The following is a 21,377-nucleotide window of genomic DNA, read 5'->3' as shown; positions in this document are numbered from 1 at the left end:
AAGAGCGAGAGGAGTTTTTAAAGTATAATGCCAGGTAAATAAAGCATACAGTTGGCTTTTCATAGCAGAGTAAGTGTTACATAATATTCTTAAGTCATAGACTATTCTGTTACATAAAAAGGCATGTAGTGCTGCAAGGTTTGAATTACAGAAATGGGTTCTAAAATTATATCAAAGTACATAAATTTTATTTTCTCTTAGAAATGAAAATTAAAAAGGATTCCTTTCTTCAGATGTAGAACCAAAACATTACCAAATACAAACTCTTCATCTATTCATTATAATGTGCTGGTTTACAACACAATTTTATCATCTTTATTGTTTGCCAAGCATTACAAATATCAGAAATTAAAACTTACTTTGTGTCGAGAGAAGATCTTTTCTTACAGTGTGGTTGCAACATAGTCTTAGATCTTATACCTGTGCAAAAGACAGATTGATTTATTATTGTGTTATCATGGGTGTTGATTTCTTCATTCATCTGCGATGAACAGGGAAAATGTGTTCCCATTTACTGGCTAATTATATCAATAGAGTCTGCCAAAGTTCAGAATACGTCCCTTGAAACTGTTCAGAGTAGCATTAGGGCCACGTGGTACTTATAAAATGGCAAATGGGGCAGGAATTGCCCAAGTTTTTGTGGAAGATAGAACATGAGGCTTCTGTGCGAGACACTCGAATGACCCTTACTGGTTCTCTCAAAGAGAAATCACTTGTCAACAGGAAAAGATTTACATTTGCTTCATTTAAGTAAGATCAAACAACTTACCCTTACTTGGAATCGGGAACACATTTGATTCTGATAGTCAGAAATGGAAGGCTACAAAAATTAAATTCATCGTCCCATTTTTAACTTATATTCACAGGTATTAACTGGACTCCAAGAACATTCTCAGGTACAAGATACAGTATCAACCATTCTACTTCAGGTTATGTTCATTTGCTTTCTTAAATCCTCTTAGTGGGATTAGATAAGTTCACAATTCAGAGTACTAGCAAGAAAAATCAGGACATTAGAGTTGCAGTTCAGCAAAAGGAGATTTCTTTCTGAACAAGAGTTGAAGAAATGAATAGCTCAATTTAACATTACAAAGGCATCAGGTATTTCAGTCTTTTATATATGAGATAATAGAGGCTAAAATCTTAACTGTTTCTACAGTGTGTGGGTGCTGAAGCCTCTTTCTCTCTATATCCCTTCCTAACTCTTCTCTCTGAAGGAGTTACCTTCATTTTCTGAAAGCAAAAGTCAGTCATCTGATTTTGCCCTCTAGAAGTTTTCCTGTTCGATATTGTATTCGGTTATGATACTCCTAAGTTTTCCTTCTAGACAGATGTGTACTTTTAGAAGAATGATATGTTGCTTCTGCACATATCCAGATGCTATCCCTGGGTAGTACACCGCTTGTTAGATGGCTTATGATCTTCAGGTGAAAAGACATTTCAAAAGTGTCAGCTACTAATATAACTTCCACATTTATACACATGCATAGACCCAGTCATATAAAGCTTTCTTCATCAAGCAGCATACTGAAAATTATGTGGAAACTTCTTGAAAACTTTATGTTAGCTGTGACTGCACAGACTTTTTTACATTTATTTTTTGCAATTAAAGAGAAAATAAAAAAAAATCTTCAATTTAAAACCAAAGTTCTCTTCCTTCCACTACAGGGCTTCTTAGGTTATTATACTCATTTTATCTAATAAGATTGAACAAAGGATGAATGATCTGAGGATGCATGTATTCATTTATTTTTACATGGATTCAGACAACATAAACAACATAAATGACCTGCTGTGCCACCTGGACACCCACGAGTCTATGGGGCCTGATGGGATCAACACAAGAGTACTGAGAGAGCTGGTGGAGGAGCTTGCCAAGCCACTCTCCATCATTTATCAGCAGTCCTGGTTAACAGGGGACGCCCCAGACGACTGGAGGCTTGTCCATGTGACACCCATCTACAAGAAGGGCTGGAAGGAGGATCCCAAGAACTACAGGCCTGTCAGCCTGACCTCAGTACCGGGGAAGATTATGGAGAGGTTCATATTGAGGGAGCTCACAGGGCATGTGCAGAACAACCAAGGGATCAGGCATAGCCAGCGTGAGTTCATAAAAGGCAGGTCCTGCTTGACCAACCTGATCTCCTTCTATGACCAGGTGACCCGCCTAGTGGATGAGGGAAAGGCTGTGGATGTTGTCTGCCTGGACCTTAGTAAAGCCTTTGACAGTGTCTCCCACAGCATTCTCCTGGAGAAACTGGCGGCTCATGGCTTAGACAGGTGGACTCTTTGCTTGGTGAAAAACTGGCTGGATGGCTGAGCCCAGAGAGTTGTGGTGAAGAGACTTAAATCCAGTTGGCGGCCGGTCACAAGTTGTCTTGTTTACTACCTTTATTGATGATCTGGATGAGGGGATTGAGTGCTCCCTCAGTAAGTTTGCACATGACACCACGTTGGGCCGGAGTGTTGATCTGCTTGAGGGCCGGAAGGCTCTGCAGAGGGATCTGGACAGGCTGGATCGATGGGCAGAGGTCAACTGTATGATGCTTAACAGGGCCAAGTGCGGGGTCCTGCACTTGGGTCACAACAATCCCACGCAGCGCTACAGGCTTGGGGAGGAGTGGCTGGAGAGCTGGACGGTGGAAAAGGACCTGGGGGTGCTGCTTGACAGCCAGCTGAACATGAGCCAGCAGTGTGCCCAGGTGGCCAAGAAGGCCAACAGCATCCTGGCCTGTACCAGAAATAGTGTGGCCAGCAGGAGCAGGGAAGTGATTGTGCCCCTGTACTTGGCACTGGTGAGGCCGCACCTCGAATCTTGTGTTCAGTGTTGGGCCCCTCACTACAAGAAGGACATTGAGGTGCTGGAGCGTGTCCAGAGAAGGGCAACAAAGCTGGTGAGGGGTCTGGAGAACAAGTCTTACGAGGAGCGGCTGAGGGAACTGGGGTTGTTTAGTCTGGAGAAGAGGAGGCTGAGGGGAGACCTCATTGCTCTCTACAACCACTTTAAATGGGGCTGTAGTGAGGTGGGTGTTGGTCTTTTCTGCCAAGTAACTAGTGATAGAACAAGAGAAAATGGCCTCAAGTGGCACCAGGGGAGGTTTAGACTAAATATTAAGAAAAATTTCTTTACTGAGAGAGTGGCAAATCATTGCAACAGGCTGCCCAAGGAGGTGATGGAGTCACCATCACTGGAAGTGTTGAAAAAACATGTGGACATGGCACTTTGGGACATGGTTTAGTGGGCATGGTGGTGTTGGGTTGATGGTTGGACTTGATGATCTTAAAGGTCTTTTCCAACCTTAATGATTCTGTGATTCTGTGATAAATTACTGTAGTGAAGCTATAAAGTATATGTAAAAAACCCCAAAAATTAGGTGTACTGTAAATTAGGTGTAGAACTAAAGAGTACCAATCAAGTAATGAAGCTTTCTCTCATCTGGTATTGAGGAAGAGAATGATAGAACATCATTCCATGCAATATGAGGTGGAACCACTGCTCAGTCTTCCACCGTCTGAGCCAAAGCCTACCTCATCATAAGATAACAGGAACGGCATTAGAACAAACCAAAAAAAAAAATTAATTAGGATGCCTCACAGTCACAAAGAACTAGTTTTTGGGAAAAATAGTAAACAATTTTTTACTGGTAAACATAAACACGAGTGTCATTTAATTGGGAATTTTTAATTTATGATGTAAAAAAAAAGTTAGATTCATAATGATGCAGCTTAAACCCTCACATCTTCTTTCAGGATTGAGAATAGAAAGTTTTACCTTCAGTATTTGTCTCCTGCTTACTCCATGACTGGGAGGATGAATGGCCTGACTTTTTGCGAGGACTTGTGCTCACTTTTCTCCAAGAAGCATTCTCACCTCTTTTCTTACTACAATTTTTGTAGCTCGAAACCACGGATAAAGGAAAATTTCCTCCCTTAAAATCTGCTATATAATTATCTAGCTCTGAAACAAAAGTAAAACAATGTTAAGAAGAATTGACTGTTGCAAATGTTTATTCTTTGATTATCTTATACAACTACTTAGTTTAGTGATTGTAAATGCTTTTAACCACACAACTCCTTTTAACCACACACCTACAGTTATGTTTTGCGGAGGTTTTAAAAAAGGAATCAAACAGTTAAAAGACCCGCTTTGGCAACATACAACTACTTGCCTTTCAGACTGGGAACTGTTACCTGTTCTGGGTAGAGGACATCCATGCAAAACAGCTTTATTTAGCAAGATACTGAGAGCAGCTTTAACAACAGCCTGTTGACCTTGGCTAGGATTTTTTCTGGCTGTTGCTTGTCCTGGTACAGATGGTCTTTTCACAGAGGCTCTGGAGAGTATTGCTTCTTGAACTCTGGGAGCTATCACTGCATTCCATAACTTGGACATCCACCTGTAGACACACAAACAATCCCTTAACTTCAGAGATAATGATCAAAACACAAGATTTTATACTTTGGGTAACATATCAGATTTTGCATTTTCAAGAAACATGTATTTTGGACTTCCTATTTTACCACATGTCAGAGAGGAACTGATTTTATTTAAGGTACGGTTTGTGTGTTTCTTTTATATTAAACTATTTGACCTAACTTTCTTCAGGTTGCTTTAGCAAACTATTTACTGTCTGATGCTTTTCCTCCTTCAGATAAGGACTATAAAACTTACCTTTAAGTTTAAGGCTAAAAGAAAGAATGTCCCAGAAAGATGTGTGTTTGTGTATATACAAAAAAATCCCCTTTCACCTTTGCCAGTGCATGGAGATGTTTCCATGCTTGCAGGTGTTCATTTGCAACCTATTTGCTGCCAGAGTGGGAAAAAGGAGGTATTCAGTTATGATTGCACCCTTTCCAGTATTCTTCCATTTCCAAACATGTCCAACTTACAAGACCTTTCTATTCGTACAGCTGCCTTGCTCTCACTCTCCTATTTCTTTGTTTATATGGTGAACTGTGTTTCCAGTATGCTGTGGATTTTCCAGACTGTCTAGTTTAGAGACTGGGTCTGATTACAAAAATTTCATTCAAAGGGACATGGTTCTTCTGGGACTTTTGCTTTTCTAAGAGAGAAATACTATGTTGGTTTAGCACAGAAGAGAAAAATTTGTATTAGGAAATAAATAAATGCTATTTCTTACAGCTTATAGTTCTCAACGGATAAGAGCTAGGAGTTTCAGGCTTAGGACCCAGCTCACATCTACAACAGACACGGAGACAATCTTTTTTAGATCAAATCCAACTCTTTTTTTTTCCTTATACCCTCTTATGGGATGAAGATGGCAAGATTGAGAGTCAGAGGTTTTATATTAAAGGTCTATAAGAAATGATAGGCTATCATGCTGTGTTTCAGCTTTGCAGAAATCTATTCTGAAAAAGTAAAGGCTAAAATAACTGTTTGACTTAAATGAACCATTTTGTTGGATACGCTGATACACAGAAGCCATCTTATCCAAAAGATTACGATGACTTTTTTGGCTTTTTCTTCCCCCCCCCCCCCCCCCCCCCCCCCGTTTTTTAAAGTTAGACTGCATGAATCATTTGGTAGATGTATTTTTGGTTAGTTATGAAGCATAAGATTGAGTTTTTATGATAGATAACCATGCTACAAAGTACTGGTATAAGATTGATAAAAGTTACATTACTTAGAAAAATTAGTACAGTTGTTGAAATAAGATGTAAAATGCATACTGGAGAAGTTCCTGGAAGCTTACTTAGCATAATATTGTAGATACCATTCCGTATAGATCTAGTCTGCTTCTGCTAGCTAAGTTAAGAAAATAAACAATTGCTTTAGTTTTAGTAATAAAGAGCTCTCTCTCTCCATTTCTGCCTATGTAAGCTTTCGACATTTTGCTGGTATAAATGGTCAGAAATTAATGCTGCAAAGGTAAAATTAATTGAGCCCATTCTAATCTAACAGTTAACAACTGATGAGCTGTACAATGCCAGCCTCTCTAAATAAAATTCTAAGCTGGTGTTTAAATTCAGTCTTACGTTTGCGCTCAGCTTGATCAAGTCCCCAGTTTTTTGATATAGCTGATACCTGGGAAAGGTATCGCACCTCCCTGCCCCTGAAAAAGGGCTGTAAAGTGAAACTCTTTCCTGTTGGAACATCACCTTTAATTCCCTAGATCAAAAATAAGAAAAAAAAAGTAGCTAAAATGTCCCTTATTTATTCACTGTACTCTCCAAAATACGTGAAGCTACACGAAACAGGAGACAGCAGGAAGAATTCGCTGTCATGCCTTCTCTCTCCCTTCCCAGCTGCCTGCTTCTACCACTTGCCTTGTGCTAACACTTAGCCCAGAACAAACCCAGTTTGTGGATAGCTGTCTGCTGTTTTAATGAATTGAACTGACTCAGTGAAGCTTTAACAAATGCAAAAAGCAGCAGAATAGCACAGTGGAGAGGAGAGGCAAGAGGACAGGAGTGGTTAATTAGGTTGAAATAACAGCAACCAGTGAGCTGCTAATTAAAGCTATTTATTGCTAGTTATATGACCACACTGAGCCATCATGCTGCTAAACTAAAAACATGAAGTAAGTGCTCACTGGAGCTGTGCTTTTTAATTGTTTATTAGTGAACAAAAACTACATTCGAATGAGGAGTCAGATGGCATATTGCTACTATAAAACACATTTTGGGATTGTGCTAAAAATAAAGCATTGTGAATCCAGTCAAAGTTACATTTAGGAGAAATCCAAACTCAGAAATGCATAATGAAGGTATCTAAAGAATAGTTTTTCTGTCCATTACTAATGCCATTGCAATAAATAAATGATTAAGACATTTCAGAGGACATGATTCAAGAGGAAGTTAAGAGACAGATGCATGGTATATTTTATTCTTTTTTATTTCATAGCACCCATAAAATTTCATGTCAATGCTGCATACACATTTAGACTTTGATAATTACTCTGGATATTAGATAATCTGGCCTTTTAGGGGGAAAAAAAAGAAAATGAACAAGCAAATTGTATCAAGAACTGCAGACACAACAGAAGATGAGAAAGCCAGTGCACATGCTAACCAGAGGCCACTGGAAGAAAGGTCAACAGAAACTAGTACAAGAGAGAAAAGTCAGAGAGGTCACAGAAGTGGCAATTAAAGAGAATGCTGTGAAGAAGAGTGAGAACAGTAATCTTGCTTCTCCAGAAACCAATGTTATTATGTGAATTCTGAATAAGTTCAAATATTAATTAGTGTCTCATTACCTTTCTAATATAGCCAAGCAACACCTTAGTATGAAATTAATACAATTAATAAAATTCTACAATTATTTCTTGTATCACTTGCTAATATTACTGAAAAGTTGGAATGTGAGCAGATGCTCACGCAATATGCACTATGCAAGAATGGACAGAATTTTCATCATTCTCGTATCTAATCATGTGTATAGATAAAAAGTATGTATCTGCCTTATTTACTATGCTAATACATCTGTGAAATTTTATGCATGTTTAACAATGATACCAGATATTAAGAAGAGTGAGAAATCACTCCACTTCTCTATATTTCCCTCATATACAACTTTCCTCAAAAGGAAACTTTACCAACTTTCCAAGCTCAGAATTCTTGAGCCTGATTTCGGTCTGTTCACTAATGAACAACTTTATTTACAGCGCTATCTTGAAGTGAAGAATGAAACCTTTAAAGGGTTGAGCAATATTAGCCATTCCAGTACAAGTAATATTTTGCGACCTCTGTGTCAGAAAGTAACTGAAAGATCACAAAAAAGCACTGACTTTCAAATAGTGTTAGACACCCAGTACCCACTTGTGTCCTTCAAAATTGCCTTTCTAGTAATTAAATACCAAACAAAAGTCTTAAAACTTTCAATAATTTCTGCTTGGGAGAAACATAACTGCTACATTTGTAATAAATATCTAGTTGGCACGGAACAGTGTCAAATAGGAAATGGAAAACTTACTTCACTGTCGCTTGGCTATGGCCTGGCACCACGGGACAAGAGAAGAAATGTTTTGGCCCCATAAGTGCTTCAGGCGCTCCTAGACGTGATAAGCAAGAGTTCAGCTGGTGCCAAACAGCAAGAATCCAGTCTATGATCTTACACACAGGATCACATGGAGGAGGTACTTTGCCTCTGAACTGCAGAGAGAAAAGATGTTAGACATGACATAAGACCTCTGCTGCAAACACTTTCCTTGAAACTCCAAGAAGGCTGTGGGTTTTTTCCTGATATATTGCTATTATAAAAATCGGGAACAGTCAAAAACTGGTCAAACTTTGTTACAGAGTATACTGAAGTCCTGCATTAAAACTTATTTCCCCAACTACACTTTAAAAGATATCTCCTTATCAATAAACTGACATGTCTCCACTTTCTTGTGGGAAACGGAGACCCAAATTTGGCAGCAGTGCTTTTTCTAATGCTGTTTGACACTAGGATTGCAAGAAGCACCTGCCATATCCTATGCAATATATATGATATAAATAGGGCATATGAAAGAACATATAATCACACGGAACAGGAATGTCTGATCTAGGCATGCTCTCAGTGGATTTCCATACTGATTTTTACTTAGTAGCAATGAAGGAAAGGTGCCTTCCTCTAAGACTTGCATTTTCTAGCATGCTTTTAAAGGCAAATTATTTGGTGCCAGAAAAATCTTCTATTTCATCTGACTCCAAATTACAGTCTTCATCATCCTAATCCTAGGATTATCCTCTGGAACAGTCTGAATTAAAAAGAAGCATTAAAAGATGCAGTAGGGATAGTATTTGCCAGCACTGAAGCCAGAGCTTCTTGACAGAGTCTACAGGTGAACAATTTAATGTTCATGTAGAAAAACATTTCAGCTGTTCCCATATATCCTAATAGCCCAAAATAAGGGAAAAAGAGCTTTTCATCTGAAAACAAGACTGTTAAGGCACAAGTAAAGATCTCAGAAATGGTCTATTGTTCAAAAAATAAATGTGCTTTTACTTTCCCTTAGATTTTTATAACAGGTTAATCTTTCTTCTATTTTTAACATTGGACTCCACTATTTTCAGATCCACACCAACTGGCATTTGAGTCTGGAGTCTGCATATGGCACATGTGTGTAATTAAAAAAAAATACTAGCACACTGGGCATCTTTATTCATTATTTAATTAGGGAAGCTAGAGGAAGACACATGGCGCTTTTCTCCAAAGAGCCACCATCTGCATCTATGCTTTAGAGAAAGTAAACTCAATGAGATTACTACCCAAATTTTCTTCAACTTCAGTCAGAGGTAGGAACCCCTTACATTGTTAAACTCTAACCTATGAGACTAAGGATTGCTTTTAAGCCTAAATAAAATAGCCTGAAAATGACATGTTACAAGATGCTGCAAGTTCTGGTAGCATTTTGGCAGAGTAAGTTTGATCCAGCCTTTGCGAACAAGTCAGAGCACCACTGCTTCTGCAGTTGTCTGCGTTGCTGGATTTCCTGGGCTTGTACTCAGCTGAAGGCAGTCCTTCTCTCTGAACTGGAATGATCTATGATCAAAGTGTTTCTGTCTTTTATAAAGGGGCTTAGACCACTAGGTATTCTCCAATACAGGCTTCAGAATACAATCTTCCTCCTCAAAGGATGGAGGAGAATTCTGCTACATACTTTTATTGCCCTGTCCTCTGGCCTATACCTCATTCCAGCACTACAGTGTATCTGCAGGATGCCAGCTTCAACCAACTCACCTACTTGCCTACAGACAGTTGCTCCCCTCCCCATCCTTTGCACAAGGATTCCGGAAACGATTCATACCCTCAACCGGACAACCACTCATAACGGTTCCAGCTTACCATGTCACACAGAAAAAAGTACTTATAAATAACTATGCACCTGAGAAAAGTCATCTAAGAAAAGTAATCTAATAAGAGCTTAATTGATAAATTTCACATGATTTTTTTTACATTCTGTATTCCTGTTCTTGCTATTAAAGAATACCTGGGAATGTTTCTAAATTTCCTCATTATCAGTTACCACACGTTTCCTCTTTAGGATCTCTTTGAATCAGTAAGGTTTTATAGATGAGAACGGCGGCACAGGGTACAGGAGATGACATCCCCAAGGATAATCAAGATACATACAGCTGAACAGTTAGAACCGACAGTAGCTCTGCTGTCCCAGACCAGGACTTTTTACCACAGACAGTTTTTTCTATTCCTAGAACAATCTCCCTTTTTAAGCCTGTTCAAGACTCTGCTGCCAAGATTATTTTCCTTTGCAGCTGTTTCGATTAAACTCCCCCCTCCCAACTTCTAACACTGCCTGAGTGTCTGCAATAGCTGCTATCACACTGGAATGGTTTTCTTCCAAATAACTTTCAAAATTCCACAATTCTGCTTTTGCCCACATCTTTCTTTACATATCCCATCCTCCATTATTCATGTCAAAACAGACTTCCCATCTTTATTCTCTTTTTTACTTTTGTTCCAGCTTCAGCAGACCTATTGGCTCAAAACAACTTCCCTACTGATGTATTTTCACCCCCATTTCCTCTTTGAGTTGAAAATCACAAAAACTCTTCTCGCTGTTTAAAACTTAGACAAAACTTAGACACAGGACATATAACTATCTTATTTTAGACATGTAGAATAAATTCCTTGAGAAAGAGATTTTACGTTTGCTGAACAGATTCTTACTATCAGGCTCACACAGAAGATGAAAAAAATTGCTGAAGGACGTTTTCATACAGTGGATAAGCAAGTATCCACAGTATCATTATTTGCAGCCAACCTGTGTGTTTATGCTAATGGCCACACACCTTCCTATATGAGGCCAAGCACAACATCTACAGGTACACAGCCTATATCTTTGCAGAAATGAATGCTTTTTTCCTGAAACAACTTAGTTATCTGTTCAGCTTTTGACATTACCATTGTACATATTTTACAGACCTGGTGCTGAACAAAATTGCTGAAGCTGATTTAATTTCTTACCTTGTTTATAACTTTTCTTCTTAAAAACCTTTGAAGCAAGCCACGCATTGGTTCCCCATCCCACCTAAGTTGAACCCAGCGGAAATGCTGCTGAACCAGCAGGTCAGAACCATGAAGATGACACTTTGCAATTGTCCCCAGTAAAAAGCAGTTCTCATGAAAGTAAAAGGCACCAGAAACTCCATTTGCTAAAAATGAACCATAAAAAGCATTTACTGAAATACTCAAAGCTTTGACATGGTTTCATATAAAAGCAAGAAGCAGTGACATAATTAGAAAGAAAAAACACCTAAATTAGCCTTAAAACATGCTATTTTTGGTTAAGAACAACTGTTTGCAATAATATATAAAAACTGAACAAATTACAATTTTCTCCTCAACGTCCCCCTTTTGTCATGCATTATAATACAACTGTACTGTAGTAAAAACATTTCTCCATCCCAAATTCTTTAAATACCTCTTTGAATAGTGCAAGGATTTTCCGAACTCCGATTCTCAAGAGGTGCCAGAAAATCTCCTAGTAATTCAGATAAAGAAGCTCTCTCCAGGTTTTCTAGAATCACAATTGTTGTCTTGCTTACAGGAGGCTGTTTAACTGGGACCAGACAAGCTGAAATATAAAAATCCCATTAACGTCTACTTATGAAAATTGACTTCTATTTATGTATACAGCTTTTACTGCTACTAATGCAACACAGGATTTTTTTTTTTATTTTTTGCCTTTCAACTTGTTTGCAGAAGCAGACAGACTGTAGAATATATTTAAAACTGGAAGCATAAAATCAAACAATGGGAAGAATGTAATTCTGTACAATAAGAAAAAAAATCTGAAAGCTGTTATTAAAATAAATTCCTGAAAGAGCTATAATGGGATCTTCATAGGTAGGAAGGATTTCAGCACACTGAAAATAAATACAACAGAAAAGAGAGCAAAGATCTCCGGAAACAATGCTTTCATTTGGTGTAATATATCTTAAACTCTTCACATGTAGTCTTTGTACCATGTAGTAATAAAAGTATTCAGAATATTCCATGTTTATAAGAAACTTAATCATTCTGTGAAATTGCCTATTTGTTTGCTACTATCCTCTCTTAAAAATTTCCTTCAATATCTTTAAGAATCACCCAAACAATCACAGCTAGTTTGAGGCACAAACAGTAGCACCTGAATCTAATAGGCATTAAAATGATATATTTATCTCATTTTTTCCCCATTTCAGACCTTCTCCTTTATTTTTCCTGATTGTAACATCTTACTGCCTAAAAAAGATACAGCCTTTGAAAGCGTTCCTGTAACATCACATCCCAGATGAATGCTTCTGTAATACAAACCTTGAACAAAACACTTGTCTTGAGTATATTGTGCCTTCCATTGTTTCAGAACTTTTTGAAGGTAGTACTAAAGATGGTCATTAAGGAAAATGATGAGTAATGGGGCAAAACTTAAGAGCAACTGACCGTAGCTGATGATGGCTGTTTATTTGCAGCTTCCTGAACGGTACTGCCCTGTTTTACTAAGAGGATATAGCTGGATAGCAGGGAGGACAGGTACCTCCTCTGCGTCTGATGGAACCATTTAGAGAGAGGAGAGTGCTCTCCTAGGAGAGGAGATGGGGCAGGACAATGGGGCAAGGGGCAGGCAGAAAAATGAGAGTCAACCAGCAGCTCAATGGTGACATGCAAGTACAGACTATTAAGAAAAGTGTGTTGCTGACAGAGACTAAAGCATCCAAAAGAAGAAGTTTTCCTAAGAGGCACTGGCTAGTAAACAACCCAGACTGTGAATGATTTTCTCGCCTGCAGGCCAAACACCAAAGCCTAGCTGACTTCTAAATGCTCTCTACTTCTCTCCCAGCAAGGTGATGCCACTCAGAATGATGTGTGGGAACAATCACTGGCACAAGCTATCCTCAAAACCGTGACCAGGATTTCCTGGGAGAAAAAACTGACATAGACTGAAGTTACACCAGGAATTATGCTAACAAACAGAATAGAGCACTGCACAGCTCTGTATGAGCCCATGGGATGGCTCTGCTTTTCTTCGTGAGCACAGATGTTGTCAGAGGGGACTGTGCAGAGTTTGCTGCAACCAAGAAAGCCAAAGAAAGGTACAGGATGAAAGCATACGTGAAGGATAGGCCTCACACTGCAAACGCACAGCAGATAGAAGTCAGCATTGTCTCACTCACTGAATTGTAGTTTTTCTATTAAAAAGTTAATAATTCTAGTTTGTTTGAATAAAAAATTTGCTTATGCAATTCAAATTCACCTTGGTGTTTCTGGTCTGCCCATACTGAGAAGGAAAAAGGGGCTGACCCTCTCAAAGCTTTGGCTGTCTCAGTTTCATCACGGTAGCAACATGAGCATGCATCCAGGGGCCTTGCATTGGTACAACTGAAATTGGTACAACTTCAAATGCCTAAAGCCCAAACCCTTTCAATACAGAAAGTGAAATGCGAAAATCATAGCTCCTGAAACACAAGGTTATTCCAAGCAGTAATGACATTTAGCGCATTTATTTTTAATGCGAATGACCATATTGAACGAGAAGTAAAGTTAAGATCCTAGAGCTGTAGAAGACACCATAACAACAGAAGAGGAAAGCCCAACATTTTTGGATGAAAATGAGGTCTTGCTACCAAGGTTAGATTCAAACTACATTGCCTGATTCTGTTGACAAAAAAACCCCAAAACCTAAACACTCATAAAACAGAAATGGAAAAAAAAGAAAAGCTGCAAAGGGGTAAAAGCAGCTACATATCTGAGAACTGCTTGCAAACAGCAAAACTGTATTTGAGCAAAAATTAATTTGTATAGTACCAAAGAAAAGGAAGCATCGTATCAACCTTCAGGCTCTTACGTAATTACTGTATACATAATATTATATGTTAGATATTATTGCTATATTATTTTATATTATATATCAGTGTTATATACTGATATTTTATATTATATATCTGTGTTATATATATCATTACTATATGGTTAATACTATGGTGAAATAAAAGAAATCCGAGTTCAAATGCATGAGTATGGGCAAAATGAAGCACAACCTGCTCATGAAAAGGACCTCCACAGAAAATACTGCTTTTTCCTTCCCTTTTCACACTATTCTATTAATTTTCTTAACATTCTCCTTCCTACTTCTGACTGATCCATCTGCCCCCGTTCTTCTGCTTCCATACTTAATTTGCCCATTTTTACTGTCATTCATCTTTCGCTACTTTGTCCTTTTTTCACTCTTAGCAATTATTCATCATGAATTTACACAGGTACAGTCTACAGACCACTCTGGGAATACTTCATTGTGGAGCACCCAAGTAACAGGACTTTAATCTACATGTAGCTGTTCACATCCATTAAGAGAAAACTGTTCATTTTGACAGAAATTCAACTTTGTCCTGCAGTAATGGGTTAGAATAAACACACACACTAATATTTGCCTGCCCACGCAAGAAAAATTTGTCTCACATCCACACATAAGTATCTAGTAAGTTAGCATATATCAAAAGCAAGTGGTCTGACTTTTTAAGAACTCTTTCACTGCTCCTTTTATTCACAGAAAGGTAATAATTATAGCTTCCATTCTCATATCTTTTTTTACAAAAACATTAGAATAGCTACAATAAAGCAACAATAGACCTTCATTTCTGATTCAGTAGATTTGAACCATAGCAATCAATTTTTAAAGGTTCACAAAGAAAGGGAAAAAAGGAATGAGACAGAAAAAAAAATTAAGATATATTAATTTTACTTAAATGGCATGAACTTTTGACAGAGCTCCCTATTGCACTGTCACACTTAGTTCTACCTCAGTTTAGACTCTTAGCATTATCCCTGAGCACCTGGAAAATTATGGGTTCTGTTAAAACATGCCACCCACCATGCAAAATGTTTTAATGTATTTCTTTATACCTTGTACTATTAAAAATTTTCCTACAAATTACCAAAATGAGTCCTGCTGAAATAACCTTACCACTACTGATGAACAGTTCTGCAAGTTGCTCCTTGGAGAAACCAGCATCCACTTCAACTTTAACGATTTCACACGTGGATCCTGCAGCCACTTGCTTTTGCTGTGTTGAAAATTTATAGGTTTGGTGAAATAGTGCAAATTCTGACTTATGAACTAATTTACTTTATATGTTCGTGTTAATACCTTTAGGCAGGCTGCTATCTGATAAGCTATATAGTCTTGCAAACTTCCTTCTGGACCATGGAAAATGACATTACGATATTGCTCAACCTACAAACAGACAATAAGTTATTCTTGAAAGTTCATAGACTTGGATTTTTTTTTTTACCTAGATGAGACAATGAGCACCTAACAGACAAAAATACTTTGTTTTGCACTACTGGAGTTGATAATCCTTGCTATATTAGTTTCAAAACTGGCAATATTTGCATATGACATCTTGGAAATATATTGATAAATTTATATCCTAAATTGTAAAACTACCTGAAAAGGCATTTTGTCATTACAACAATCATTAAAACTTGAAAAATTCATGTAGGAAGGATGAGTTTAGTAGTCACAAATATTTTCTTAATTTTGAATTAAAATAGATAAACCAGAATGATGTTAAAATCATCAGAGAGTAGTTTAAGTCACTGCTAACTTAAGGACTTAGACTAAGGACTTTTATTTCCAGTTGAAGTAGGATCATGTTATCAGTAGAATAAAATTTATTATTGCATCTGTCTTAAATGTAAAATTACTTTAAAAGTCAGCAAGGGAATACACTCCCATCACTGTGCAATATTGTTGGATATGGCAGAAACCTATGGCACGTAACTGTTCTTCTAGTAACATAAAATACTGTCCAAGGACACAGCAGAAATTATGCAGATTTTAAACTAATTCTGATTTGATTAGCAATGTTAAAACAAATGATCTATAAAAGTTAACTCATATTATCCAATTATCCTTACATTTTGAGGTATTAGATAAATTGTAAGAGTTACAGAAGATCTATATATAAGCTAATAAGAAAATTCAAGTCTCAAATAATTGCTTACATGAATGTTATTCTTATTTACTTTCCCTTCAAAAAGTGGAATGAAATAACTTTGGAAAGAAATAAGATATCACAGCGCTTTTAATATATTTTCTTAAGCAGTTCAATTAATGAGATGGTAGCTATTTAAAGAAGTTAATGCCCTCACGTGACTAAACTTATTGGGGTAAGATTTAGGGGTAACTTTATTTTAAAGTAACAGCTTTCATCCCATTTCATTTTTTAGAAGTCTTGACATTCTTTCACAGAGTAGAAGATCAATTTGTTTTAGACAACACTATTACAGAAGTATTTTCATGTATAAAGGGCATCCAGAGAGAAACTAGCTTAGTCCTTACCAGGCGGAGGTAATTCTGAAGTGTCTGAAGATGGATCATAGATGCGTAAGTCACACTATTTAGGCAGCCTTCTTGAGGTCCTTTAAAAAGAGATACACAAATAACTTTTCTAAATCTCTCATGTTTATAAGCATATATGATGGACACATATGCTTTTCATGCAGTATTCTACAGCAATCTCCTAAAATTACAGGCTATGCAAATTAAAATTGGTGAGGGCCAATTTTTCACCAAATTGGTCAAAGGCATTTATCTAGCAACGCAGATTCACAGGTATCCATGACATAAGTAAAATAGATACTACTGTATAACTGAAAATGGTAGTAGGGCTTTTATATGCCAGCATATTTTCTAAATGTTGTAGACCCTTGCAAATCTAGTTAAACAATTAATTGGATAAGACATTTCTGAGGATCAAGCAACACTGAAGAACAAAACCAGTAGCAAATTATTCTCAAATTATATAATTCCATATGGAGGGTCTTAATATTCAAACATGAAAATTATGAATTGAAAATTACCAAACAAATACACTGTGATATTCTCAGCTCTGTTCTTCTTCAAAAAGTCCCATGGTTGTTGGGAAAAAATCTGACCTGTTGACCACGAAATGTTTCCTGTTAAGAAGAAAAAATGAGAGAGAGATATTCCCTGCATCTATATAAAGTGTTCTGTGCTGAAGCATATCGAGTTGCTTATAAAAAGTGTGTGCATACACTGACAAATTTAACGAACAAACCAGTCCCGTGTACTAAATCATACTATTATTTGATACGTGACTGAGTATACTAATGTTTTCTGCCAATTAAGACACAAGTTTAATAGCTAGCTTGTCTTTACATGTAAAATAAATTAAAATAAGATAATTTATTATATTCTATTATTATTTATCTGCCAGTCTAATGTGAATAGGGTTTTTCTGGGGTGGTGGGCAGGTGGAGGGGGGAAGGGGATTTAAGATGAAGCACATGAATTTTCCATATCCTATGCAACTGTTACTACTACTACTACCACATTTTGGCAATTTTCTCATTATTTCAAAGATTTTTCTGTTTTACATTGATAAGTGAAGTTACATAAAACAGGAGTAGTGCTGTTCTGGATTTATTGTGCATTCTGGATGTACTGTAAAGACATAGTGTGGGTTTTACTTTGACTTGTTTTGCTTCACCTGTAATACAGATTCCTCCTCTGGAGTACTAAATTGAGTAAAGGATTAACATAGGACCTCATGGTTCCCAAGATAATATTAAAGTGCTTAATGAATTGTACCATACATATAGCTAAAAGTAAAGAATACTTCCCTGTCAGCACTGTTCAAAGTTTCATAGCTAGTATTGGTCTTTCTTAGTCTAAGATTTAAAAGATCCAGAAATCTAAAGATATATTTGTCTTACTTACAAGATTTCACAAATTCAAGACCCCTCCCCAATTTTTACTTTTGTTATTACACCAATATTGATACCTAGTTTGACAGATAATATGCTGCTTGCACTGAGGCCAATATTGGATTCTGCAGCACTATTAAATGACAGATCTTCTAGGCTCCTCCATCCATCAGAAGCGATTGCTTGGAAATGGTGTGTCACTGCCTGACTCACTGCTTTTGAAAAATCATCCCATGATGTCTGTTTGCGGATATTTAAAGCACATATTGTGTTTTCTGTATCAAATTCCTCTGTACCACAATGGGCTGGTTCAATGCCACTGACTGAAATCCTTACAGGTACATTAAGAGCATCTGTCGAAAAACAGAAAACCAAGAATTAGAAAAACTGTAAAACTCAGTTAAAAATATCCTATTGTTAAAGACCAATAACAACTAATATTGAAAAGGAAAGCTGCAAAATAACTTCTGCTACAGAAAAGCAAATGTTAAAGAGCAGAACAGATATCAGTCATCTATCTTTTTTTTACATTACAAAAAATCAGTATTATTACCCTTAAATAACAGGAAGCAAGAAAAAACTTACTTAATCTTTTATTTCCTCTTTACAGACTAATTTCTTATAAATTAAGACAGATGGTAGATGGTATCTTAACGTTTCAGTTTATTGTGGTTGTGCACATTTTTATTATCAATGCAGAAAGGAATTTTCTGGCACTAGTGCACAAATGGAAAATACAGTTAGCGGAGCCAAATGTCTTTAAACAAAAAGCTAAGAGCTAAGACAGAAAATTCCTAAATGTAGGAAATTTACATGCACATTCTAAAACCAAATACAATTTAATGAAGTTATTTTAAATCTTGCCCTGTGAAAAATGGACTACAACTCAGCAGAAGCTGCAGCAGCCTATATGGATCATTTAGCCAACTAAAAGTAAAAATGAAACTATCTTCTAACTTTAATGCCAAAACAATACTTTTCAGAAATTACCCCTGAAATTAAAAATAAGTGCACCAGAAAAAGATACCAGCTTATTATGAAATCTCGCAACATGATCTTAGTTTTGTTTTTAAGCTCAGAAGACAAATCTTCAGCTGATAGAAACCAATGAAGCTTTTCTGACATCAGAAAAGCTGTGATTTAACCCCACTAGCCTACCATAGGCAGGAGATTACTCAAAGGCATCCTTCCGATGTGGGACTGTGAGAAATGTATCAAAGGCTTGCCGTTCTGATGGCTGGACCTCGGGGAGATGAGCAACGACTAAGAAATACAGAGGGTTCTCTACAAGAGAAGAGGCTCCTAGGACAGAGGTACAGTGTATGCCTAAATTCCAGTGCACGTGACCTTTATGATATTGCTGGCAATCCTGGCTCCCAGTCTTTCACATCTGTCGGAGCACATCCTCCTGTTCTACGTGCATGTAATTCCTTACAGTGGAACCCTTACTGGACTGTGAGGAAGACAGCAGATGGTAGATACACAGCTTACCCAAAGTGCACCCTTGGCTTGCACCCAGATGCAAGAACAGTGTTTCCAAGCTTCCACAGATCAGATATTGTGGGGGTAAAAAAGCTAATTATGATTGCATTGATGTTAACTACAGGCTTAACAAATGAAGGAGAAGAGAGATGGAGGCCAAAGGTTCTGAGCCGATAAAAGCAGTTGGATTCATGATAAGCCTGACCAGAGAAACAAGCTACTAGGACTGATGAAAATAATACAAGCATCAATTTAATAGGCTGCAGATTCAGCCATCAGAAATTGGCTTCAGTCGGATAAAGAAGTAGACCACAGAGGAGCTTCTAACAGAAATTGAATTGTGTTCCCTTCTGCACCTACAGTAAAATTATAATAACATATATTACAATAGCTGAAGAGGAAAATCAGAAGCAGCACACAGAAAGCTTTCCTAATTTGTTGATAATCAGTGAACTTGACTACCCACAGTCCTACATCGCCCAACACAAACACAAAAAAAGTCAATAAATACAAAACTTACAAATCTATAAAGACAGTACTTCTGACTAATACAGAGAAATAGAAAACACAGAACTTGTAAGTGCATGGACTAATTCAAGAAACACACAGGTCAGCCTGCTCCACTGGATTTTGAAAAAACTTACAGAGAAGGAAGACGATGACAGATGCCAACAGAAGAACAATCTGACAGAACTGAGTGATGTTGGAAAAAAGAAATGTTTGATGTTGTCTCCAGGACTTTTTTAAAGAATAAAACAAACAATCCCCTCAACAATAACCAAGTGACAAATAAAACTATGCTCTAAAAAGAGATTCAGGTATGACTAGATGATTGCCTTAGCCTGAGAAAATTTGACAGCTATCCACCTCTAAGTGATTTTTCTGCAAGAATATGAAGAAAAGAGGAGGAAAATAGCTTTGGAAAAAGTAATTACTAATATTAAATTCAGAAATTTGAAGAGAATATGGAAGTTTGAGATGTGTACGATATATACCATAGAATCATAGAATCATAGAATAGTTTGGGTTGGAAGGGACCTTTAAAGGTCATCTAGTCCAATCCCCATCTTTTCAAATGGTTTAAAAATAAAGACATAAGTAATTTAATAACCTCCAACAAAATTTTATCATATACTTCTGCAAAATTTGAAGAATAGAAACTTGTTAGGTTAAGAAAGCTTAATTTTGTGGTGCCAAAAAAGTGACAATTACTCTTGTAATATTTCTCATTTTTGTCCCGCAAGCTCTTTACTAAAAATGTTTTTATATAGTGCTGATGGCATTTACTTACTTAAGTTTTCTAGGAGATGTTTGCAATCATCAGTAGCAACATCATGCAATGTTCGATTACACTTATCTTTTCTCTCAGCCTCTAGTCCACCATGGCTACAAAGGATTTCTAGACAGTTCTGCAAAGGTAAGAACTGTATTATTTACTTGTCCATTTGCTGCATTAAAGAGTTCTACCAATATGCAGTTAGACTCCTAACTGAAATTCTTACACATGCATTTCCAAAGACAGTCAGCTATGGAGTTTCTATATATGAGCATCCAAATGTCCCTCACAGAGCTGCAAACCAGAAGTAAAAATATTTTAAGGCAGACTTGAAAGTCTGAAATCAAGATTTTGAAAAAGCAGAATATACACAGCCAGGCTTCTACAGTCTCCAAGCACATAATGCATTTGAGATGAATGAATTGAGATTCATTTCTAATGAATTGAGAAATTCTGGCTACTAGTTTAGATATTCACATAAAGAAATAGCAGCCAACTATGCATCCTGTTTTGAACATCTTGGCCTCAGTGTTCAAGCAACACTAAAAACGCAATTCTAAAGCTTAATACAGACAAATTAATGAATCTATTCAGATGGCATAATCGAGTTTTCACTTTGCTATTCACTAAGTAGGAGTTTCCATCCTGCCATCCTGAGTGGTACACAGCAAAATAAAAACAATCATTTAAAAATCACCTTGCAAGCCTCTTCTTTGGCAGGTAAACCTGAATTTCTGTGAGCATAGTAACAATGCAGTGAAATAAACATGCATTTCTATTAAAGTCATAGCATAAACATTTTGTGGATGCCAACAACATGATGCCCTCTTAGAGTTCAAAGTCTTAAAAAAAAGTCATATTCTCAACAAAAGCAAAAATTCATCACAGTTCATTAGAAACAAGCTACTAGCAGCTAAATTTGAATTGCTACAATCATACTGTAAC

General features: G+C 37.0%; 1 protein-coding gene across 1 annotated transcript in view; it reads right to left on the bottom strand.

Moving 5' to 3' along the window:
- The window catches only part of CTTNBP2 (cortactin binding protein 2), a gene marked incomplete at its 3' end in the record, with an annotated part of 90,771 nt that overhangs the window by 5,899 nt on the left and 63,495 nt on the right, over nt 1-21,377 (bottom strand). Inside the window, exons 9-20 of the mRNA XM_082014396.1 lie at nt 20,448-20,565; nt 17,752-18,027; nt 16,808-16,903; nt 16,287-16,366; nt 15,090-15,176; nt 14,907-15,006; nt 11,388-11,540; nt 10,931-11,118; nt 7,934-8,112; nt 4,192-4,397; nt 3,773-3,958; nt 360-420 (exon numbers count right to left, since the gene is read on the bottom strand). Of these exons, the coding sequence (XP_081870522.1) occupies nt 360-420; nt 3,773-3,958; nt 4,192-4,397; nt 7,934-8,112; nt 10,931-11,118; nt 11,388-11,540; nt 14,907-15,006; nt 15,090-15,176; nt 16,287-16,366; nt 16,808-16,903; nt 17,752-18,027; nt 20,448-20,565 (1,730 nt within the window). The remainder of the gene's footprint in view (nt 1-359; nt 421-3,772; nt 3,959-4,191; nt 4,398-7,933; nt 8,113-10,930; nt 11,119-11,387; nt 11,541-14,906; nt 15,007-15,089; nt 15,177-16,286; nt 16,367-16,807; nt 16,904-17,751; nt 18,028-20,447; nt 20,566-21,377) is intronic.

Source organism: Phaethon aethereus, assembly GCF_964289735.1.
Source record: "Phaethon aethereus genome assembly, chromosome: 1".
Lineage (NCBI taxonomy): Eukaryota > Metazoa > Chordata > Aves > Phaethontiformes > Phaethontidae > Phaethon > Phaethon aethereus.
The sequence above is the reverse complement of the archived record's forward strand: the minus strand, read 5'-3'. Positions and strand labels throughout refer to the sequence as shown.